This window comes from Sarcophilus harrisii, chromosome 4 (assembly GCF_902635505.1).
Source record: "Sarcophilus harrisii chromosome 4, mSarHar1.11, whole genome shotgun sequence".
Classification (NCBI taxonomy): Eukaryota; Metazoa; Chordata; class Mammalia; order Dasyuromorphia; family Dasyuridae; genus Sarcophilus; species Sarcophilus harrisii.
The window spans coordinates 289,218,719-289,242,280 of NC_045429.1; the positions used below are offsets into that span (position 1 = coordinate 289,218,719).

At 44.7% G+C, this 23,562-nt stretch overlaps 3 protein-coding genes and 1 long non-coding RNA gene across 11 annotated transcripts; 1 reads left to right on the top strand and 3 right to left on the bottom strand.

The window, feature by feature from the left end:
• Positions 1-718: 718 nt before the first annotated feature.
• GABARAP (GABA type A receptor-associated protein) lies at positions 719-4,124 on the bottom strand. Of its 2 annotated transcripts, none has more exons than XM_012548756.3 (5): positions 2,959-4,124; positions 1,993-2,071; positions 1,689-1,807; positions 1,245-1,302; positions 719-854 (listed from the first exon to the last, which is right to left on the bottom strand). In XM_012548756.3, exons 1-5 carry the CDS (start codon positions 3,046-3,048, stop codon positions 736-738), a joined length of 465 nt encoding a protein of 154 aa, XP_012404210.1. In that variant the 5' UTR covers positions 3,049-4,124; the 3' UTR covers positions 719-735. The 2 variants fall into 2 exon arrangements, with proteins under 2 accessions (XP_012404210.1, XP_031821267.1); XM_031965407.1 differs by having other exon boundaries at positions 731-854; positions 1,193-1,302.
• On the bottom strand, positions 3,391-11,936 carry CTDNEP1 (CTD nuclear envelope phosphatase 1). Of its 5 annotated transcripts, none has more exons than XM_023502757.2 (9): positions 11,782-11,936; positions 7,846-7,912; positions 7,578-7,696; positions 7,303-7,374; positions 6,801-6,917; positions 6,360-6,471; positions 5,165-5,249; positions 4,720-4,776; positions 3,391-3,479 (listed from the first exon to the last, which is right to left on the bottom strand). In XM_023502757.2, the coding sequence occupies exons 1-9, from the start codon at positions 11,908-11,910 to the stop codon at positions 3,473-3,475; spliced, it is 765 nt and encodes a 254-aa protein (XP_023358525.2). In that variant the 5' UTR covers positions 11,911-11,936; the 3' UTR covers positions 3,391-3,472. The 5 variants fall into 5 exon arrangements, with proteins under 5 accessions (XP_023358525.2, XP_031821266.1, XP_031821264.1 ...); XM_031965406.1 differs by lacking the exon at positions 11,782-11,936 and adding an exon at positions 11,186-11,206; XM_031965404.1 differs by lacking the exon at positions 11,782-11,936 and adding an exon at positions 10,404-11,125.
• LOC100929930 lies at positions 11,178-14,108 on the top strand. Of its 3 annotated transcripts, none has more exons than XR_004233748.1 (3): positions 11,178-11,300; positions 11,749-12,027; positions 13,836-14,108. It is a non-coding gene; the product is annotated as an uncharacterized LOC100929930 (long non-coding RNA). The 3 variants fall into 3 exon arrangements; XR_004233749.1 differs by lacking the exon at positions 11,178-11,300 and adding an exon at positions 11,342-11,654; XR_001121030.3 differs by lacking the exon at positions 11,178-11,300 and having other exon boundaries at positions 11,353-12,027.
• Positions 14,109-17,146: 3,038 nt separating this feature from the next.
• Positions 17,147-20,739, bottom strand: CLDN7 (claudin 7). The gene is made up of 5 exons (XM_003768779.3): positions 20,496-20,739; positions 19,835-20,089; positions 17,978-18,142; positions 17,718-17,802; positions 17,147-17,567 (listed from the first exon to the last, which is right to left on the bottom strand). The coding sequence occupies exons 2-5, from the start codon at positions 20,055-20,057 to the stop codon at positions 17,405-17,407; spliced, it is 636 nt and encodes a 211-aa protein (XP_003768827.1). The 5' UTR covers positions 20,058-20,089; positions 20,496-20,739; the 3' UTR covers positions 17,147-17,404.
• Between the last annotated feature and the right edge of the window lie 2,823 nt (positions 20,740-23,562).

Here is a 23,562-nt window from a genome sequence, read left to right on the forward strand (position 1 = left end):
CCCCCCCCCCCCCCCCCCCCCCCCCCCCCCCCCCCCCCCCCCCCCCCCCCCCCCCCCCCCCCCCCCCCCCCCCCCCCCCCCCCCCCCCCCCCCCCCCCCCCCCCCCCCCCCCCCCCCCCCCCCCCCCCCCCCCCCCCCCCACCACGGGGTACGTAGTCCTGGTTTATGTAGATATACGTGGACAGCGAAGACCAGCGTTACTACAATTCCCAGCAGTCCTAGTCTATGCGCAGGCGCACAGCTTTCTCGTCCCCTCCACTGGCGGGGAAAGGAGCTAAGGGGTGGCGGTGGGAGGTGGGGAATGACCGCACGGGCTGCCGGGAACTGTAGGCTGGGCGGGATCGTAAAAAGAAAGGAAGGGAGAATCGTAGCTTCCGGCCACCTTACCGCCTCTCTGCTACTTCTCCACTTCTCAAGGGCGCTTCCAATCAGGCGGAAGCCGGGACTGCAGGGAGACATGATCACTGTCTTAGCTTGGGTTAGTGATTTTCCCCCTTAGTCAGGCAAGGGTCCGTCCCTTCTCGTACAATGGGATAGTCTAACACTATTTGTGTTAAATGTAGATGTGACAATGTTGTCTCCGAACTAATTCCAAGGGAGAGGAATCGATCCTTCCCACTGTGACGAGCCTAAGGGAAGGGAGCAGGTAAAGACAGTCCCATTTCAACCTTTATGGGCCCCACGACGAAGAGCAGAAAAAGGGCAGGAAACAAGGTAGTTAAGTTGGTGGTTTCTTTATTGATCTTCTCCACCCCCTGCCCATTCCCACCCCTCCACCCCGATCCCGTGGGAGGGAAGATGATGGAAGTGGAGGAGAGAGGAGGAATTGTAGGAACCGACGTCCCTTGGGAAGTCTGGGAAGGAACAGAAACCGAAACAATCAGTGAGACAAAGAGAAAAAGGGAATTGACAACCAAGAAAAGATTGGAGGAGAGGGAGGGGGGGATAGGAAGGGGCAGAAAAAGGTTTAGGTCCAAGGGAGAAAAAAAGAAAATAGAGACATTGAGGGGTCTCCCCTACCCTTGCCCTCCCCAAACCCGGCCAGAATGGGCTGAAGGAAAGAGAGTATTAAACATTGCAAATTGCAGGTCCTGACAAGAGGTGATGGTGTTTGTCTTCCAGCAGGGGGAAGAAACTGAGGAGAATGGGGTAGGTAGGGGAGAAGGAGGGGAAGAGAGAGGGGAACCCTCACTCTTCTTAGAGAAGGGCCCCCCCACCCAGGGGCAGCAGGCAGCTTCACAGACCATAGACACTTTCGTCGCTGTAGGCAATGTACAGAAAGAAGTCTTCTTCATGATGTTCCTAAGAGTAGGGATACAGTATTGGCATGTAGATAAACACGATCCATTAATATGTCCAGTTCCTTAGAGACCCATACATCCCAGGTTTAGAAAATTGATAAGAATTATATCTACTAATAGTTGCTGAGCCATAGGACTCAGAAAAGGAACAGCTAATGACTGTCCCCAGCCTGGACTGAATTAACCTCTCTTTGGCCACCTTTTTAGCAATCAAACTAAAATTTTCTATTAATGTAGAGAAGATTAAGGCAAGAGTTGAGTGGGAAGCTCAACCACTGCCAGTACTTTGTCTGCAATTTTATCATCTGCGAAAGGAGATGATAAAAAAAAAAAACCCTTTCAGAGTTTTTCACCCACTAACTCCCCTCCCCCACCTATATATTATACCTGGTAAAGCTGACCCATGGTGGCGCTGGTGGGTGGAATGACATTGTTGACAAAGAAAAATAGGGCATCCTCAGCTCGGAGGTGAATTCGCTTCCGGATCAAGAAGTAGAACTGACCAACTATAAGGAATGTTGGGAGGGGTGGTAGAAAACTAAAGTCACATTAGAGATCAGAGTAAGACCTCAGGGGCTCATAGAATGTAAAAGCCTACCTTGTGCCTCCCATTGGAATTTATTCCAGTCTGTAACCACCTCCCCACCCACCAGTGCCACCACTAAGGATCAACTTATTCAGTAGTTCCAACCTGTGAGATCAGAAGGCACCAGGTATTTCTTCTTGTCCAGGTCACCTATCCGGGCCTTAGGAGCCTTCTCCACAATCACCTGGAGGAAGAGGGCACATAAGTCTATTATAATAAGGCTGTTAGAGTAGTATCACTGTCCCCTCCAGGTCCAGCCAGCCTTTCCTCTCCCATCTTTCCTTCCCTCACTACACAGAAGGACCCTGACCTCATTTTTTTCGGTAAGCTTCCCAGTAATTGGTATCCCCTAAAAGTGGATTGTAGTTAATGACTCTTCCTTTGAAGGAGCAAGAGCTACATGACCAATTGCCAGAAATAATAAATGTTAAATTCCAAATCATATTTGTTAGTATAAGTTGGACTGAGAGAAGTCCCTTTTAACGCTGAAATTCTGTATTCCAGGTGGTGTCCAATAGCCAATAATCCTCGACAGGAACTCTTGTGGTGAACCTATTAGAACCTAGACCTTCTCTAGAATAATTTGTCTTTAGAATGGAGAAAGTATAGCTTTATGAACAAATGTCCTGGCATTCCTATTCTCACTTCATCAGCCCATCCTAGAACCCTGAAGTTTGTGTGAAATAAGTTAAGGATCTCAACACATATACTAGCACCAACTGAGACTCGGGAACTTCGTCTTCCAGATTCCCTAATATCTAGCTCCTCTTCGTAGAAATTCGGTTCTGTCCCTCCGATCTCTTTTTCGCCTCCTAAACCACACCCCCAAGCTAACACCACCACCACCTCCCCTCCCCCGCACTCCAAAGCTGTCTCCACAGATGGGGGAATTCCCTTCCCAACCTGGGAAGGCCCCCGCAGCCTTAGGCCTCCCACAGCCCAAACCCTGTGCAATTCTAGGCACCCTCGCAGTTGCGTGGCGCCTCGCCTTTGGCCGCACGCAGACATGCAAAGCCTGTCTACGCCGCGGAGAATATAACGTCAGCCCTGCCCAGCCGCGCCCCGCCTCACCGGGACCCGGTCGGGATACTTCTTGCGGATCTTCTCGCCTTCAGAGCGGCGCTTCTCGAACGGGTGCTCCTCCTTGTAAACGAACTTCATCCTCCTAGGGACTGGGCCGGGATGGGCTGAGGGGAGCGGGGGAGGGGAGGGGCGGACGGGGCCGGGGCGGGGGACGGCGGCGACGGAGACGGACGGCCGGGCGGGTGAACTCACTCGGCGGAGCGATCTCTGCGACCTGCGCCACTTCCCTATTCACCAACTCCGCCCCGCTTCCCCCAGCCCCACTGGGAGCCTCCCAGTCACCCTGAATACGCCAACGGCGCAGGGGGGGCGGGGCCTTCTACGCGGCGGGCGCAAGAACCGCCCACCTCGCCTCCCTCTTACGCCACTGGAGTAACCGCTTCGGAACGGATTTACGAAATTACGGCAACGGATTCGCTGTCCCGATGCGCACGGTGAAGGCGACTCACACTATATTTCAGATTTCAGACGCCATGGGGGGATGTGAGCAGATGCAGACTTTTTAACCACTAGGGATCCCGAAAGGAAATGGAGACAGTTACGACGAGCGGATTCACGAAGCGTGCTGCTACGCAGGGGATTTTGCTGACATCAAAATAGTGCCAAGGTGGGAAAGGGAGCTGGAGGTCGGAAACCATAAAGGCACCTAGGAGTGCAAACAGCGCATAACCTTGGAAAAGGCGGAGCACTAAGGTCCCAAAAGGTAGAATAAGGGAGGGATGCTAACTACGTCAACACAGGATTTAGTGATACGTGAAGCGTCATAAAAATAGCGTGGGGGAGGGGAGGGAAAGACGTCATGTGACAAGGAAGTGGAAGTAGATCCGGTGTAGAGCTGATGCAGAAGAGAGCCAATAAGGGCCAAAGAACCGAGGAGCCTGTCACGGTAGCTCCGCCCGGAATCTGTATGCTGACCCCTTCTCTTAGGCCCAAACGGGGGCGTTTGTAAACAACCACTCTATTCTCTACCACTTCTGACCAGCCTCTATTCCCATGCAGATGCAGCGTAGGGCTCCCTCAGACAATCATCTACCACTAGGCAAAACGTCCCTTTCATGGCTCCTGTCCACTAGCCTTCACCAAAACTCTATTTCCTCTCCCTAAAGCAGGGGAGGATGAGGCAATAAATACCCCTTCCCAGTGGCCCACCCATCCTCTTTCCCCAATTCTCAAGATCTGGGCACTTTCAATTTCAGTTATAATACAGGGTTCAATGGTGATAGGAGACCTTGGTTGGGAAGAGGCAGAAGTGGGAAATGGAAAGGGGAAGAGAGGAAGAGTTGGTTGGTAAGATGTTGAGGAGGGCAGCAATCAGTGGGCTGGACGAAGCCCTGTTCCCCTGCCAAACCCACCCCTCAGAGTAGCAGTGAAGAATTAGATCTGTTTTTTACAAGTTTTTAAAAAAATCAAATCACAACAGAGCTGATTTAGCATCTGTCTGACCCTCCCAGGTCAGTCTCTCCCTACCTCTGACCAGTCTTTCACCCCTGACATGGGGGCTGTTTTGGCCCTCCCAGGCCACAGTCTGTATCCCAACCTGGAGTTTCCAGGGAGTGTGTGAACATGGTGAGGCTGTTTCAGTATCTGGGCTTGTATGTCCATCTGGCCTCCAAGTGGAGTGTAGATGGCCCAGGCCAGGCAGTCCTCAGAAATGGGCTAGGGATGGAACAAGCAGCCCAAGGGCTCTCCCTCCCTTCCCCCGCTCCATTTGTGTGCGTGGGGGGATGGGGGTGGGGGAGTAGCTGTCACCAGAGCCGATGTTGGTGAAGGTTTCGGCTCAGCACAGAGCGGACGTCGGCAGTAAACCTGGGGTAGGGGAAGAAGGGAATAGTAGGGGATAAACATTCACCCACTTGACAAAGGATCCAGGATCCCTAGGTCTCCTTTTCCTCCAGCCCCTAATTTCCTCAAGAATATAACAACAAAATTAACAAAAGACATTTTATAGAGTGTTAAGATCTACAAAGCACTTTACAGAAATTATCTCATTTGATCATGACAGAACAATCCTGTGATGGAAGTAATACTACAGATATTAATCCCATTTTATAGATGGCAGGTTAAGGGATAGTCACACAGCTAGAAGTGTCAGAAGTGGGCCTGAAAACCAGGTCTTCCTTACTCTAGGTCTAGCATTCATTCTACTACACCTCTCCAGTACCCAAACCCAAGTATCCAACCCTGGCCTTCTCACCTGAGAGCATCCAGCATAGGGAGCAGGTTGAGGAGTGCTGTGTCACTGGGGTCACTAAACCAGGACTTGATTGGGATGGCATTGTCTGGAAGGTAGGGATCAAGAAAATAGAAATGAGCAAGTTTCTAAAGATAACTTATCAAATTTTACCTGCCTTACAACAATCCTGTATTATGTAATGCAATGCATTATTGTCAGCTTTATTTTACAAATAAGGAAAAGGGCTCAGAAAGTTTAAGTAATCTACTCAAAGTTGACAAGTATATATTTAAGTTTTCGGTTGTTGTTTTTTTAATAGTATTGTTATTTTCCAAATACATGTAAAGATAGTTTTCAACATTTTGGTAAAACTTTTGTGTTCTAAATTTTTCTCCTTTACATCTCCCTTCCCTGAGACAGCAAATAATCTGATATAGGTTAAGTGTGTGCAATCCTTTTAAATGCCCATATTTGTTATGGGTAACTAAATATTTGAACAAAGAGCTAATATTCCAACTCAAGTGGTCCTTCAAAATGCTTCTTTCTTGAACATCCTTTATTCCCCCATACAAAAATTAGCTATATTTTATAGCTGTTTGATGTGAGCAAAGAAAGCTACAGAACAATTATCTATTAAAATTTAATTGCAACATTTGAAAATCAAGCTTTGTGGGGCAGCTAGGTGGTTCAGTGGATAGAGCACCAGCCCTGAAATCAGGAGGACCTGAGTTCAAATTTGATCTCAGACACTTAACATTTCCTAGCTGTGTGACCCTGGGCAAGTCACTTAACCCCAATTGCCTCAGTTAAAAAAAAAAAGAATAAATAATCAAGCTTTGTAAAAGAAATTTGGGAAAGAGAATTTAGTTTACAAAAGAATGTCACAGTATTCTTTTTAAAAGTGCCCCCCTCGATTGCATTTAGAACAATTTGACTTAAAAACTTTCAAAGACTATATACTGTATTTAAAAGCAAAAGCTATCAATAAATTAGGACTTCTGATTGATCAAAGTTTAAAAACAAAAGCCTCTCTCCCAAAGTACTTTTACATGATTTATTCCTACAACAGTGGTCTGAAGAACAGTGGTGTGAAGAAGAGTTCGAAGGGATGAGTATCCCCATTTTATAGAGGTCACACCCAAGTCAATCAGTGACTGAATAAAGCACCCACCACACCTCCCCTGGCCATTTTCTAGGCTTCCCTCAACCCTCCTACCTGGATGGCTCCTATATGCTCCTGGGGAGTTATCCAGGATCACAATGCTGGAAAGGTCACTGTGGACCACAGAGAGGTCCTTGATGTAGCTGCCCAACTCCAAAGTGCAGTGCTGGGAGGTGGTGTAGACAAGGGCATTAGCTAAGAAGAGACAGACCCCCCTCTGGGGCTGGTTCCTCAAATCCCAACCTGTCCAGATTTCTTATTGTTCTCACATTAATTGAGAACCTGGCAAGGAATGGGGAGAGGGGAAGGGAAAGAGGAAAAGGGAAAAGGGAATGGAAGTCACCTCCCTAGCCCATATACTTAGAGAAAGGGGTTCTGTTATCTATGTTACCTCCTAGCCTGATGTCTGCTCCACCTACCCGCTTACTCAGGAAATTAACATCTGGGTTCCCAAGCCCTATTTTCTTCAAAAACTAGAGAACTCGGGTCCCTCACCTGTCTGTAGTATCGTCTCTTAAGTATGCTCCGGCTATTGTCCAACTTGTCAGCCACAGCTGAACCGTAAATCTCCATGCTTGCTGTAAATACAACCAGCTCATACCACTGGCTCACCTGAAGGGGAAGGAAATGGAAAGCTATCACAGATTGAGAGGCTCACATCTCTATAAACCAGCTACCAAACTCATAATCCTGATTATATCTTTGGGTCAATATATACTGCTCCCAGATTCAAAGGGTAAGGACAGAAGGCTCAAAAATATAAGCCCATGGCAACAGCTAACGTTGAATAAGACCACAATAATACCACCCTGCTAATTCCCATCACTACTATATTGCTCTACTTCCAAGACTCCTAATATAATTAATCTCTATCCTCCCTCTCCCCCTCCCCCAATCTCAACACTGAATAATCCCAATCATTTATAGCCTCTATATTTTGATTCTGAAACTTTTTTTTCTAAACACCCATCCCCCCAATCCCCTACCCCAAACTTACCACTTCTAAGAAGAAGTCCACATGGGGCCTCTTATGTACAAAAAAACGGACAGGATGTTTGTCTATTACGACCTGTGGGGGGGACAAGGAGGGGCTGGGGGGAAGCCCTACTATCATCCCTTCCCTGGAGAGACTTTTGCCCCACCAGGCTTATCCCAGTCCCAAGGTGCAGGGAACAGAAAACCCCAGAGGAGATGAAGAGTAAAAGGTAATGGGGACACAGAAAGAAGAGGGCAAAGTAGTGGCATATACATCCATCCCATTCACCCTCAGACCTTGAGAATGAAGTCAGGAGGTGTTCCTGGTCGAACTGTAGGCCTCAGAACCCCATCATGGTGGGAGTGAATAAGAGTTTCATCCAAATCCAGCACTAGTATCTTTCGCTTTACCTGGCCTAGAAGCAGAGGGAGGGAAAAAAGATAAGACCCTTGTTCCAGGGCCTTTTAGCTTCTCCAAGATATTTACTAGTAGCTGATCTTCAGGTTCCATCCATCCTACTCTCACTTTTAGCCTTCAATTGTTTCCCAAGGTCCAGGTACTCACCAAGCCGGTTTCGGGACACAGGGGATAGAGGAAGGATGTCATATCGAACAGTCTGATACTGAATTATCTAGAAGCAAGAGGGAAGTATTAGGACTTTTTACTAGAGGAAACTTTTTTCCTATAAAAGTCAGGCACCCACAAAGTTCTATCCTAGCCCTCATTATCCCAAAGGTATTTTATAGCAATTCTTAATATTGACATCAAAAACTGAAATGAGCTCCAGATATCTGGGTCTCTGATTCCTGAATAGAGTCAATTGGAATGACTATTCTTCTGAGGAAAAGAAATTGGGAGAAACTCCTGGGTTTCTGAAGGGGAATGGGGGTCTGGGATCTGATTGGAGATTGAAGGGTCAATCTCACCTGGGCCTAAGTATATTCAGAGATTGTCAGGTCAGTTAAGTTCTTCAGGCCAAGGGCCAGGAAGCCTATTTTAACCAGCCACCTGTCCACTTCCATCATCACTAGCAGTCATGGGTTACACAGGACCTTGGCCCTCAAAGCAAGTCTCTCTAGGTACTCAGTCTAATTACTCAAAGCCCCAACTTTTTAGGCAGATTTGACTGGTTATCAGAAAGCCCAAAGCATTAATTTTTTTTTCTCCCTCCCCCTGGCTCAGAATAATTCTAATTCCTCATGTACCAGATATAGAACTAAAAAGACCAGTCCCCTCACTTAATAGATAGGAAGACTAAGGCTCAGAGGGATTAAATTATTTGCCTCACATAACTAATATAAAACTTGAATCTTGAGGTGGAATTTGAACCCACCTCTGGGGGGTTCTACTGGAGAAGCTTGGATATTCCACTCTATTTAAACCCAAAGTCCCTTTGGATTGATGTCCTCATTTACTGAACCCAAGATCTTACTACTACTAGGAACCTAGACTTCTTGACACAAAGCTATTTTCTAGAAATCCAAATGTCTTATCTCCCCACTTCCATGAAATCTCCCCTTCTCTGTTTTCTCCACCTCAAGGCAGGGCCTGATCTGGAAAACAGAAAACTGTTTATGCGATGTAAGGTATGTATTTATGCATATGTAGGGAAATATTCCAAGCTGCAGCCAAGAGAAAGAGAATGGGAGCTACCTGAAAATAGGAAATAGTCTAGCTTAGCTCTGGGATTTAGACCAATAGAGATGATCATTTTGGAGGTCCCCAATCCCACTACCAAGACCAGATTTTCTCCTCCTATACCCTAGGATATAATGAAGCATGAATTTGGAAAGAAGAGGATGTAAGGCAAGGTCAAGCAGAAAGACAAATCTAATAGTGAAAGTAATAGTTCACATTTATATAGCATCTGTCTGAAAATAACTTTCTTCACAATAGTATACTGTACCCTATTTTCAGAATGGAGAAACTGATTTGTTTGGGAGTTATAAAGCTATTAAATGTCAGAGCTACTAATTCTCCCAGACTCAAATTCTTCCTTATCCCTTTTCTTTCCCATAGCCTAGCTTTCCCTAGGTTCAAGGGCTCAGGTTCTCACTTTCCTTAAGTATAATGGTAGAGAAAAAAGAATAAGTCAAAAATGAAGCCCATGGCCTCTAACTGAAGGGGTCAATACTCCCTAAAATCCAGATCTTTCTCTCATAGATGGGGCAAAATCTCTGTTTTACTTGGAATTTCACTAAAAAGTTGTGGGGACAATTTATACTCTTCTACACCAGAAGCTTGTGTACTCCTAAATTCTCCCTTACAAAAGGCTATTTGTCCTATGGAGGAAAAAAAATTGGAGTAAAAAACTCTACACACACACCCCCCCACACACACACACCCCTCTCATACACTCTCTCCCTCCCCCCCTTTCCTCCCTCCCTCTTCCCCTCTGTCTCTCTCCCTCTCATATCTCACCAAGTGGACATCCAATTCAAAGTATCATTCAATCCAACTAAGATTTATAGATGGGGAAAACTACTATCCAGAAGATTCACCAAAATGTCATACTACACATGCCTCCATACCTCAAACTTTTCCTAAAGGTTGAATGAAGTCTCTGACAAGAACTCCTACTGTATATTCTCTTTACCCTCTTATTTTTGCCTAAACACCAAGGTCTCCTTCAATTCTAACTCAACGGCTCCTCCCCTTTGCAAACGTGACAATTCTTGTTACAAAAGGTTAGTCAAAACTCTGGGAGTCCTTCGTATACAAAAAAATTTCCCCAGAAGAGTCCCTCCACCAACCCAGATCACTAGGTAAAACTAGGTAAAAATTCTTCAAAAACAGTTTGTAAAATATCTCCTATCAACAAGTTCACCCCTTAAATTTCAGGGCCTTGTCAACAAGGCTCCCCATGAAGTCTCCTTCCTTCAAAGATCTCTGCCCTACTAAAGAAAAGTCTCAACCAGTTCAAGGGTGGAGGTTTCCCCCAGCAGGCCATCTTACCATGTACATGCTTACCCAACTCCTGTCCTAGACCCAACGAAAATAGCCCACCAATTACTCCGGATTGCTTCTCTCGTTCCTCCCAAAATCCAGCGGGGGAGGGGGAAGGGAGGAGGGAAGGAGAGGGGAGAAGAGCTCCAGCCGGCTTCCTGACACCCCAGTCTCACCGTTCGGACCTGTCTCCGCAGAAGGTACAGGCAGAAGCTCCAGAGCTTGGCAGCAAAGGCCACGAAGGTGCGCAGACCCAGGAGACATTGAGTCCTCATCATCCCGACGCCCCTGGCCCTGACGGCCCTGGGGGCCCCGGGGCCCGGCTCAGCCAGGCCCCCAGGGGGCAGTGCCTCCCCTTCCCCCTCCCGCAGTTGGGAGGGGAAAGGTATAGGGTTTAAGCACTAACAAGCTACTAGAACACGGTGGGTATGCAGCTCAAAGAAGTCCTCCCCAAAGGGGAGAAAATGTCTCCAAAGAAGTAAGGGAAAGATGTGGCAAGTCCTTAAGGACTCGCGGGAGGCGCACTCTGAAAGAAGGAGGGAAGATACGGGCTAAATGGAGAGCAGATATTTTAGAGTAGGGTCCTTGGACCGAGGGAAGGGGGCAGATTGGGGGGGAGGGGGAAGGGAAGAGGGAAGCCCGCGGCGCAGGCGCACTAGGTGGTTGAGTGCAGGAAAGCCGGCGGGAGGAAGGGAAGGGCTGGGAGAGCGGGGCGCGCGAAGCTGGGAATGAGGAAAGAGAGAGTGCGAAAAGAGGGGAGGGGGAGCCACGAAATATGAGGCGCAAGCCTAAAGCTGGTCTCCCCCCCCCCACACTCGGGGGATGCCTTAACCGCTCGGAAGCAGGGCCGCTGCCTCTGCCGCCACATCCCCCAGCCTGACAGGCGCCATTTTACCGCCTAGAGTCCTCCCTCTCCCCCTTTCCTCCTCCTCTTCTGACATCACTTCCGGCGACCCACCCACATTCAGCAATGGTGGTAGAGGCTACATTCGGACTCATCGCCTCCCATCCGGTTATACTGCGCAAGCTCCAGAATGAAGCTACTAAATCACTCCCCGGAAAGGAACAGTCAGGTTGGATCTTGGTGGAAGGGGATTGGTTTCTCTTCTACCTCCACCCCCGACTTCTTCTGAGCCGGAAATCAGAGAAGCGCGCGGGACTAGAAGAGTGACGTATCCTCAGGCTGTGGCCTGGATCTTTGCTTTTTAGCATATAGTAGTGCGATGCGCACGCGCCGCCCCTCCTCCCACCCTCTAACCTCAACTGCCCCCAACGGTTTTTCACGCCCTTCCGCGTGACCTACTGAGATGCACCCCTCCCCCGCTCAAAGAAAAGCAGTGTGGTCCAAAGTCAGGCAACTCCTCTCTGTGTCTTTACGTTTGCTTGTACTCCTTCCAGTAATAACTTCCTTTCGTGGGCACCTAGGGGTAGGCTCGGAGACTCCTTCCAAGTATTTCCCCGCACCCTTGAATTTTAATTCTTGAGTCCCTCCCCACGCCAAATCCCATTTCATATTTCTAGAAAAGAATCAAAAGATCAGGTTGTCAGTCTTGCCTGGGCGCCGCCTGCGTTGCCGAAGCTGACCGGTGACGTCACAATGATGTTCAGAGGGGCCTTTGGAACCGAGGAAGGAAGGATCAGTCGGCCCATACCAAGAGCCGAGTTCCCTGACGCCATCAACATGCGACTAGTAGCTGGAAGGAAGCCAAGTAATGCACAAAGATGCTACAGTTGCTCCGGGCCAACGACGCCCTGGGCTTTCTCAGAGGTCATGGTACAGATGAAAGAACAATGAGGAAGGTAGGAGGTGTGGGACTTCGGGGGCTCTGCATGGTTTCCAGCACTGACCTCGGTTTGAGAGGCACGGCTTAGAAATAGGCTTTGGTATTGGAGCGTTAGGAGAGCTCTCGTTTGGGTGTGTGAATTTGACTGGAGCTGAACCTATCGCAAATATACCCCCTGTCCCCGAATCTTCACGATCTTGATACTAGAGTTTGCATGGGAGCGCCACCGCCTGCTTTAGAAGTAATCCTTAGTGAGGATCAAAGTATCCTTTCTACTCAACTGAGCACTCAAGCGCTTTGGGTCTTTTAGCCTTCTACTTTAAGGAGCTCTCTTGACATCCCACCTTTTTGAAGAGGGAAGTAGGTTCCGTTCAGTTTCTGGGCTGAGTAATGGTAAGAAGAGGCATTCAAAGACCAACAGCCCGGGAGAGAAAAAGCAATACATAAGTTGGAGTAGTGCCCCTCCTTCATTCATTGAAAGAGGATTTGGAAAAAATCAAATTCATATAAGTAGGAAGGCAGTAATAACAGATATGATCTATCTAACTGGCACCCCAAGACAAATAAATGGGGGAGGAAAAAAAGCTGTTCACCAAAGCCACATTCTACCAAACTGTAGATTTGCCCTTATTAAACAAGTTCAAGCTCTTGACCCCCACATAATTGGCTTCACTTTTTATGGCTTCCTGGCATGTACCCTCCATTTCATTCATTTTAGTATTCTTTTCATTGCAGTGTTCCCATTCCTATATGCTTCGGTTTCCCCAAAGGTGTAAAAGGACAATAATAGCACTTCATAGGGTTGTTGTGAAAATCAAATGAGATATTTGTAAAGTACTTAGCCCAGGCCTTCTTGATATGTAGTAGATGTTTACTAAATGCACTTTCCCTTCTCTGACCCTTTCTTCCTATTTCTCTTCCTTTGATCATGCTGGAATTCCTATTCAAATCTCATCTTTGCATGCTCCCGTTTTCATGAAGATGCCTGCAGCCCACCTGATCTCTTTTTTTTCCTATTGAAATAATAAATACCACATATAATTTTCATTGCTGTATTTATTTATAAATATAAGAATTAGACTGTAAGGTAATATTTTAAATTACTGCTTAGGATTAACTGATCAAATTGTGATGTATAAAATAAAAGAGAATGTTAGTTCATTGTAGAAATTATGAAAGAGATGCTATCATTTAATCGTGGGTATTATCAACTAATTCAGAATGAATGAGCATTATAAAAACAGAGGATTATAAAGAAAACTTTGAAATCCTTAAGAATTCTGATTAAAGCAGTGATCCACCATACCTAGAGAAACTTAAGGCATATTTTGCCCAGTTCCTGACAGGTGACGGACACAAGGTACAGGCATGTGTTTTTTGACATGGCCATTGTGTTGATATTCATTTTGCTTACTTTTGCTTATTTGTTGGCTTTGAGGGCAGGTAGAAGTTAGCAATAGTTGCAAGAGAGGGCAACTTTTAAAATACACAGAAAAGTACAGAAAAAAAGTTTAGGGGGGGAAAAAAACACAGGATTTTGAAAATAAAATACAGAATTTAAATAATGTATAGAATTTGGGGTTTCTGTTGTGTTCTTTTATAGTGGTGCTCTTGAGTGTTTAAGTTCAGAATTTAAGGGTTTTTGTTCTTTTCTATTTTTCCTTTCTTTGCAATGTTTTCAGAGACCCATTTGTGGTGGGCAGGAAGTGAGACCTTGAAATTTTGAGAAAATTTTTTTGAGTCTGTAATCTAACCTCTGCATCCTTGCTTTGGACTTGATTAGCCAGATGTTTCTTGCTCCCTAAAGCTTCTTTTCTCTTTCAGATTCTGTAGTGGGCCATGGGAACCTCATACTCATTTTGGCAAGAAATCTGTTCATACTTCATCCCAAATCAGCCTGCCAGGAACAAGTTCCCTCCCTCTTTATGTTTTGCATCACTTCACCCATGTAATTGATATCGTATCTTGCCTTCTCAGACTGTGGATAAGGAATAGGAAGGAAGAAGAAAATTTTAAACTCAACATTTTTTGAAACATTAAATAAAAATTCAAATGTAAATTGTTTAATGAAATAAATAAAAATATGCTTGAAAAGGATTCCTCTTCCAGGCCTGCAACAGGCCTTTTATATTCCTTTGTTGCTTCTTTGTTTCTTCTTCTTAGCTTCTGGTCCATCCTGTTTTTCTGTGCTATCCTAACCTGCTCTTAATATTATCCTCAGTTCACTCATATCCTGTTTGCCTTTTCCCCATCTTTCTCCAGAATATGCTAAGTTTTTGTGGTACAACTGCTACATGAGGACATGCATGAGTTAGGTCTCTTGGGTGCCTTGAATATTCTGGCCTAGTTTGAAATGGCAAGATAAAGGTGGGCCTTTGGACAAATCAGGAGAGCAATAGTTTACTGGTCAGCTCTTTATCAAAAAGAGAATTGAAGGACGAGTCTGCAGAAGGAATATATATTTAGAATAATACAAGAAAAAGGAAGATAAAGCAGGTGGTGTTTGGGAGATGGGGATGAAGAGCAATCTATTGTTTGTTAGGATTAGGAATAAAGAATGAGGAAGAAGTGGTAAAAATCATATAGTGAATTTGAGAAAGCATGGGGGCAGAGGTGGAACTGTTCTGGTAGCCATATTTTTTTCCTAAGTCCTTCTCTTCCCTTCTAATCCTTTGCTTTCTCATACTTTTCATTTAGAATCATTAGCTCTCCATCCTGCCCAATTTCAGTATAGGAATTCCCAGTCCTACTGAAGAAGCTTCTCACCCCCAAGACTATAGGATGTATCCAGTTTCTGCAAGTTCATGTAATTGATGGAGAGCTTTAAAAAGCATTGTCCAATGATTGAAGAGGTAAGGGATGATATCCTAGGAGAACTGAAAGAATTTGAGGGTGGGAAGATTAAAGGATGAGGCAATTTCTCATCATACTCTGTTCCCATAAGTGTGGAATCCATGAGATTTGACCTTTAATCTCTGCCTATCCCAGAAAAAAAGGAAAGCCTGGGATATCTTGGCGCTCTGCCTTTCCAATTCAGTTTGGAAAAGTAATGCTCCTTAAGAATTGGAACTAGGAAATAACACTGAGGATATTAGGAATAGATATCTGTGTCTCAAGTGTTAGAGTAAAACTGCTAGCATTATAGTACTTATAGATTTTGCAGAATTTTTTACATATATTAGCTAATTTGATCTTCACAATAACTCTATAAGGTAGGTAATATTATGGTCTCCATTTTACAAAAAAGCAAACTGAGGTTGAGAGACTTTTTCAGGATCTCACTGCTAGTAAGTATCTGAGGCTGACTTTGAACTCAGATCTTCCTGATTCCAAGTCCAGCTCTCTCCATTGAAATCATCTAGTTGCCTAAAATAAAAGTTACTGATTAACCTCTCAGCCTCTAAAGAGGCTAAAGTCCTTCCCTAGCTAAAGACATGTTTGGGGAGTGGCTCCTCAGATGCCCAGGGATGCCCACTCCCACTCCTATCACCATAGAACTTTTGGAACACAACCTGGGCTAGGTACTTGGGGGGGGAAAAAACACAGTAACAACAAAACACTTAATACCATCTTTTTAGAAAGCTCCAGGTAGAGTGGCATTTGATGACTGACAGGTATTTATTAAATACTTGTTTCATTATGCGGCCACTAGGAGAAAAAAGCTTTACCAAAACCACCATTCCTCCTCCCTTCGTGTTGCAGAAATAAGACATACCCATAACAATATTACAAGTACCACCAGATGAAGGGACTCAAAAGAATAGCCCTGGAGCAGTACACTGTGTAAAGCCTTGACTATATTTTCATTCTAACAGTTTTCTTTTTTCTCCTTAGGCAACTATCTTTGTCTCTTCCACTGATCTTAAATACATATATTTTATGGGTCTTAATTCTGATGACTACCAGGAAGAATCAGTCAGTGACCTGGATATCTGATGATGCTGGTGAATGATGGAATCCTGACTAACCTTGACTACAAGCTGCAGCTATATAGTGTAGTCATACTTCAACTTGTAGGTTCTAAAATCAGTGTGTAAATCAAAGTAATTTAGTTAAAATTGCCCTTGAAATGACTCACAACATACATTATATAGTATCTTTAAGTAGTTGTGGCTGGAAAGGGACTGGGGTCTCTTTGAAGTAAGGCATTCTATATTAGAAAATGATGAAGCTGAAGTTGTTACTATAAATAATTAAAAATAAATTTTATTTTTCATTACATTCAACTTCACTATTAATCAAGAGAGTAACTTCTCAATTAGAAAAAAAGGAGAGATGCATTCTTAACGAGCAGTGATAACCAATGACTAAAGGAAAGCATACTCTTTGTGCACAAATGTTATTCTATTTAAGGTGGGACTTTTCTTCATTCCTACCACTTACAAGGAAGTCTGAAGGAATTCTAACCAGAAACTCTAGGAAATAACTAAAATACTAGGTTTAAGAGAAGGGATTGTGGGTATAATGATTAGAATCTCCCTCATTCCATCACTTGTACTCAGAGTGGAATGACAGATTCTATTCATACCAATCAAATTGTTTTTCTCTCCTTTTGGGGCCCAGTAGGTCCAACTGAATGAAGGCAAATTGTGTATGATGAGACTTATGTTAGCATCTGCCTGATAATTTGCATAGGATTTGTTAGGACTGGAAGATGTCCTTTCTGATACCTTTTTACTGTCTACATTTTTTTTTTCCTCAGATATCACTGACCTTTTTCAGTAGGGGAACTCCTCCCTAGAGAGAGAAGTATGATGGGCTGCATACAAGTAATGAGAAATTTCATATCCCTTCCGATTCCCCCCTCCCCCCCCAAAAAAAAAAAAAAAGGCTTTTTTACAGAAAGCTAGACAATGAGACTGTATACTGGAGAGAGCTAAACCTTTTAAACCTTTGCGAAGAATGAGATAGGAGAGCCATGGGTTGAGGAATGGTTTTGGAAATGAGTCCAAATTAATCCAGGAAAATTTAGGAAAGAGTCAATATAAGAATTAAGCAAGCAATAGGTATGGAACTTCAGATTGGAACAGAGGCTGAATACCTTAGGGGAAAGAACAGTAAAGGCTGAATAGAGGTGAAATGAGCAAGGGCAGGTATTATTAGCTGGCCAGCCCCAGTGGAAAATAGGCAAGATCCAAAACAAACTTCTTTATTATTATACAAAAAGAACAGTTCTTACCCTTTTCTTCCCATATTCCCTTTCCCATTCCCCTGGCCTTTGGTAGATTAAATCATTTGTAGATGGAAGGGCTTGGAGAACTCTGCCCTCCTTCCCCACTGGCTCAGATTTCTCTTCTGGTTTCCTCCTCATTCCTTCCTGTCTTGAATTATATTTCAGAGCCCTGACCTTGGTGGGCTGGAGTGAGGGGAGATACATAGGAAACTCAGCTCTTTCAGACATACTCCTTAGCAGAACTGGGCTTGGGATAGGACCGTGGGGACCGGTACCCTGCTTTGCCTTCACTACCTGGGCACGAGCAAGAGAGGAGGGCACCCCCCAATAAAACTAGGGCAGAGCCAGCCCAGCCAATAAAAATGGCAGAGCCAAATTCAAACCTGTGGAGAGAGGCAGAAAGGATTATGATCAAAAGTACCCAGTTATTTGGCCTAAAAGCCCTAACCACTCCATCATTCTTCCTGCAACATTCCCATGAATTCCTATTCCCATTTGTGACCCTAGGTACCCAGATGGAGTCCAATACTTACTTAGTATTCATAGGGACCAATGGATTATAAAAATCTGTTACAATCTGGTGTCCATACCAGGAACAAGCAATAAGGGCAGCAAGACCTAATTAGGAAAGGAATGATGGATTCAGAGGTTCTATGAACCTCACTACAAATATTTAGAATTTATAAGTTCCATGTCTAGAGCAATACTACTAGACTGTTAGCAGGCTTAGGAGAGGGGAGGTGGGCTTCAGGGAGGGGAAACTATGAGTAAGGGGAAGGAGACAACTGCTCACCAGCCACAATGAAGACAATACCGCCTGTCATAGCAATTCGAGCTTTCTTCACCTTGTCATCACCTCCACATCGTGTACACTTCATGCCCATGGCAGCTATCATCATGGCCAGAAAGCCCACAACCAGGGAGACAACCATTAAGGCCCGGGTGGCCTGTATGGAAGCTAACAAAAGGAAGGTTTATTGTCATTGGCTTGCTTAGGGGAAGGGACCAGACCTGTGATTTTATTTATAGAGAGAATTCCTGGAGGTGAGGAAATTATATCTACCAAGGCTATATACCACGCCTTTTCAGCAGCTGCTTATTATTGGCACACATTCTCCATTGTATAACTTAAACTGTGTTCATGCCTTCTCGATGTTGGGCTATAATTAATAGTTCACATTTTTAGTTTACATAGTGCTTACAATTTTCCTCAAAGTAGCTACCTAAGTAAGGTTCCTAGTGTAAATTATTCAAGGGCAAGATCTGTTATACTTGTAATTCTATTTCTTGGATTCGCTATTGGACCTTATTACACCCAAGGAAGAGGTCTTACTGAGTAGAAAAATTAGCTTAGGAGGCCAGAGGCACCCATTTCCTCGCCAAATCGAGATATTCCAATTTTCTCCATAATGAACAGCCTAGCCTTCTAAATTCTCCTCTCATTGATCTATGTACCTTTAGAATATCTTTCAGCTCTCCCGCAGACCTAATCTTCATCCCTAACTTCGATATCTGGATCCTCATCCAATCCCAGATTCCAATTTTGTTCACGTATTCAGTCCTGCAACCTCTTCTCCACAACTCTTTTCCTGGTCTCCAGCCAGTAGTAACCTGTTCCTTCCTCTCTGCAATTCCTGCCCCCTCCTCCCGCACCTGAGCCTTCCTGTTTAGTCCCAGCCCCGCCCGAGGAGCCTCACCTCAGCTCCTGGACTACGCCCGGGGCGCCCAAGTTTCGATGAAACTGACGGGGGAGCAGAGCAAGCCCCTCCAAAGACCCCAAGCCCAGTCTGGCCGGACTCTGTGTATTGAGCCCCACCCTTTTGACCTCCCTCTGGCCCCACTATCTGTAACCTCAGGTGCTTGTTACTATAGCTAATCGGTGAGATAAGATTAGAGGCCACAGGCTGCAGGCTCTGACTCTCAAAGACTCGGGCATTCCGGGCCTCCAATATTCCCGTTGCTTTCTAGTTCTTCCGATGTCCTTATTAGGCTGAGACATCAGGTTCCTTACCCTGCGGTGTTGAGCTCCCACCCAGGCTCAAGCGCAAAGGAACAGAATCCCTTCAGGGCCCAAACGTCCACATTTTAAACTACCCTTATCCTTTTATTTTCAGGTCCCTCTCTTCTCGGTGGCTTCTAAGGTCAATCTTAGTGCAAGAGAAAATGGTAGAAATTAAAGGCACTAGAAGTAGGTGGGTAAGGAGTTATAAAGATGTCGAACTTGAGTTTTATAGCAAATGGGGCAGGATGAAGACCAGGGAAGGAGAGAAATCGGAAGTGAGAGCTCTGTAGAGAACATTACACTTCTGCTTTGGTAAACAAGCGTAATTTCGTCCCTCCTTCAATATGAGATCTTTCAACCCTTTCCTCCCAGGCCCATTCACCTGAGATGCCCCCAATCCCCACCAGCCTCAGCTTTCTTCCCTCCTCACCTCGGCCATTTGCCTCCATATTCATGCCAGCTTCCCTCCAACTCCTCCCTCAACCAGACACTTCAGTTTGAGTCTTTAGTCTCTAAACTTGTAAACTTTTCCCACAGTGGCTTTCCCTCCAGGAGTTTAGATTGCCCCCATCGTCACCCCCAACTCCTTCACTTCCCACCCTTCCCTCCCACCATCAGGACCCAAGCAACAGTGCTCCCCAGCCTCACCAGGTAGAGCGAGGACTGAGTCGTACATCTTGCAGCTGATGAGGCCCGTACTCTGGCTGATGCATTCCATCCATAGCCCCTTGTACACCGCCTGGGCAGTAATGATGTTGTCCCCAGCATAGGAGCTGATCTGCCACTGAGGGAGCGCCGTGCAGGCTATCAATCCCACCCACCCCAGAGCTGCCATGGTGAACCCCAACAGCTGAAGACCTGAGTTTGCCATCCTCCCAAAAACAAAAATAAAAACAACCGATCCTACAAATAAACAACAAAAAAAAATCTTTGGAGCAACTCTACAAAAAATACAATTCACCCCCCAGTTGGTGGTGTTTTCTGAGAAAACCCTGAAAAACTACTTCTATGGTCAGCCTTTACAATTTTCTAATTATTTTCTTCTTTTGAACACCCTACAGTAAACAGAAGGGGCTTCTCTCTGAGAGCTCTGCTCTAGGTGAGCAGGGAAGTTAGAGAGAAGAGACCTGCAGACAAAGAAAGGAGGTCGCCGCTCCTCTACCCCCCCCACCTCACCCCAGAGTCAGACAAAAGGGAAGGTACTCTAAGATAGAAGACAAAACGCCCCAAAGCCCATGCCTGGTTTTTAGGGACCTCTAGGGCTCTCTAGAGCTGCAACTAACTCTACCCAAACAAAAGGTGTGCAAACCTATCGGGCCAACACGAAGGGGTTGCTCCCTGGGTCTCTAAAAGCTTCCGACTGGAGTAGTTATTTCAGGTCACCCTGCCAGTAAGAAAGCCCCCAAAAGCGCTGTTCTCACAGCTGCCCCAGCCTTCCGTCAGTTCCAAGTGCTGCCAGACTACAATCCAGTTCAGAATGGCAGCTAAACTCTCCCGGGGATGGGGACAGGTGTAGCTTGAGCACCTGTTTATACGACCCTGGGGGGTGGGGTGGAATGGAAGGGGCAAGGGACAGGGGCGTGGCCAGGAGGGACTGGAGAAGGTGACTTGACGTCACAGAAAGGGACAGTCATCTAGACCGGAAGTCCCCCATACACACACCTGCACAGGTAAGACAGTGGAGTACAGAGTCTGGAACCCTGGGATCTGCTACCTCTGACCTGGAAGTTCTGAAGGGAACTTGCTTCTGAAAGGGGGGACGGCCTGAAGGTCTCTGAGATTCCTCAGGGAAGGGAGGTCTAAGACTTTTTGTCACCTAAGGTTTTCCTTTCCACTTTCCCTCTGAGTCACCTGAAGTCCCTCTACACACCGTTTCTTTTCCTTTTCCTCCTCTCCTCCCTCCCAGTCATTTGGCTCTTAATTTAGCCGCACCCAAGCAAATTGTCCCTGGACACAGGTGTCCCTAGTGCCACCCTGTGGAGACACAGATGGGTTTAGGTGAACCACTTCTTCCTAGTGCAAGTAAATCTGTTCTAAACCACTGCATTTTTGTCTCTTGTCTCTCAGACTTTTTGTAACAGCAAATATATGATAACTGATTATATAAAAGCTCTTAAGTGTAGTATGCTTATATAAGTATGCTCACATCTTATCCCCTACCTAGTGTAAGCTCTGTATTATATGAAGGGACCGTGTTTTACCTCAAATTTGCTTGGAAGGGGAAGGCTTGGAGCCTTGGTGGCAAAAGCAGGCATGGCCTCTGACGGGTTCAAATCCTATCTCTGCTCATTACTACCTGTGTGACTTTTCATAAGACACATAACAATCCATGACTACATGGTCTCTTTGAGTTTCTACCTTTTAGAGCTCTTAGTACCTTATAACAGTCCTTTGCTCACAATTAAGCACAATAGAGCATAACAAATTATGATTGTGCTCCCTTTCATCCTCTTCTTTCAATTTTTACCCCATGACAATTTCTTCTGCCAAATATTTATTCCTATTTCTGGACTTCATCATACCTTGACTTCTGCCATGTAGATTGTTTCCATCTCCCAGTGTTGCTGTATTTATAATAATTTATCACATTTATAAAGAGTTCATTAGCTCTAACTCTCCCTCCTTTATTTTTTTTGATCTCTCATCAGCTTCCCCCCTCTTCCTATCAATCTTTCTGTGTCCCTCATCTTTTCCTGACTTCTTTCCCTATCTGCATTTCTATCCCATTTCATATTTCTCTCCCTCTCTCCATCTTTTTCCTTTCATCTTTCCCAGTCTCTTGTTCATTTCTTTCTGTCCTGTAGCTCTCTTCAATTCTCTATATCTTCATGTTTTGCTTCACTTCTTTCCTCTTCATTTCTTATCTCATTCCATCACTCTCCTTTTATATTCTCTATTTAGCTTTCCCCCAAAAACTCTCTCCTTCTGTTTCCCCATTATCATGCCAATGCTTATTCTTTCTCTATCTCAATCTCCTTTATATTGTTTATTTTTCTTGTTTCCATTGTTTCCTTAATCTACATATCTTATATCTCTCCAGATTTCTTCCTATCCTCACTTTCTAAAAATCTCACTCTTTTCCTTTTTCTTCCCTTCTCTCTCATCTGTCTCCTTTCCTTTTATACCTGTTTTCCTCATTACTCTCTTCTCATTTCATTTTCAATTCAACGTGTACCTATTAAGTGCCTAAGCACATTGCTGGAGATAAAAAAGATAAATATGAAACAGACATGCTCTCAAGGAAATTATAATCTAATTAAATAGAGGGGCATCAACATAATTATGATGAGAAAAATACCATAAATGAGTGAAAGGTCTAGATAAAATCTTCTGAGAAATTTGAGGAATTTCTAACTAAAAAAACTTCACTAGAGGTATGAATTCTGAGCTGTGCCATAGACATCTCTTCAAATTGAACAACTTCCTTATGATGAAAGTTCATTTAGGCAATGGGGAAAATATACTATAAGGGACATCAAATGTAAAAAGAAGAGTGTAAAGGTTGTTGTTGAGGAACTTCAAAGTCAAGATGAGTTTGTTTTATTCCTCGTTCAGTGAAGAATCATCTAACTTTTGGGGTATGAAAGAATGATCTGCAAACTGTGCATATTCTTTGATCCAGCAGTATCTCTATCGAGTCTGTGTCCCAAAGAGATCATTAAAAAGAGAAAAGGTCCCACAGGTGTAAAAATGTGTATAGCAGCCCTTTTTGTAGTAGGAACTGGAAACAGGAAATGCCCATCAATTGGGAAATGGCTGAATAAATTATGGTATATGGATGTTATGGAATATAAGAAATGATATAAGAAATGATCAGCAGGATGATTTCAGAAAGACCTGGAGATACATGCTGAATGAAGTGCATAGAACCAAGAGAACATTATACATGGCAACAAGAAGATTATATGGTGATCACCTCTGATGAATGTGGCTCTTTTCAACATTGAGGTGGTTCAGACCAATTACAATAGATTTGTGATAAAGAGAGCCATCTAAATCCAGAAAGGGGACTATACCAATCACTATTGATCAGAGAAATGCAAATTAAAACAACTCTGAGACAGCACTACACACTTGTCAGATTAGCTAAGATGACAGGAAAAGATAATGATGAATATTGGAGGGGATGTGGGAAAACTGGGACACTAACACATTGTTAGTGGAATTGTGAATGGATCCAACTATTCTGGAGAGCAATTTGGAACTATGCTCAAAAAGTTATCTAACTGTGATCCTTTGATCCAGCAGTGTTTCTACTGGGATTATATCCTAAAGAGATCTTAGAGGGAAACACATGTGCAAAAATGTTTGTGGCAGTGTTCTTTGTAGTGGCAAGAAACTGAAAATTACTCAATTTCCCATTAATCAGAAATTGG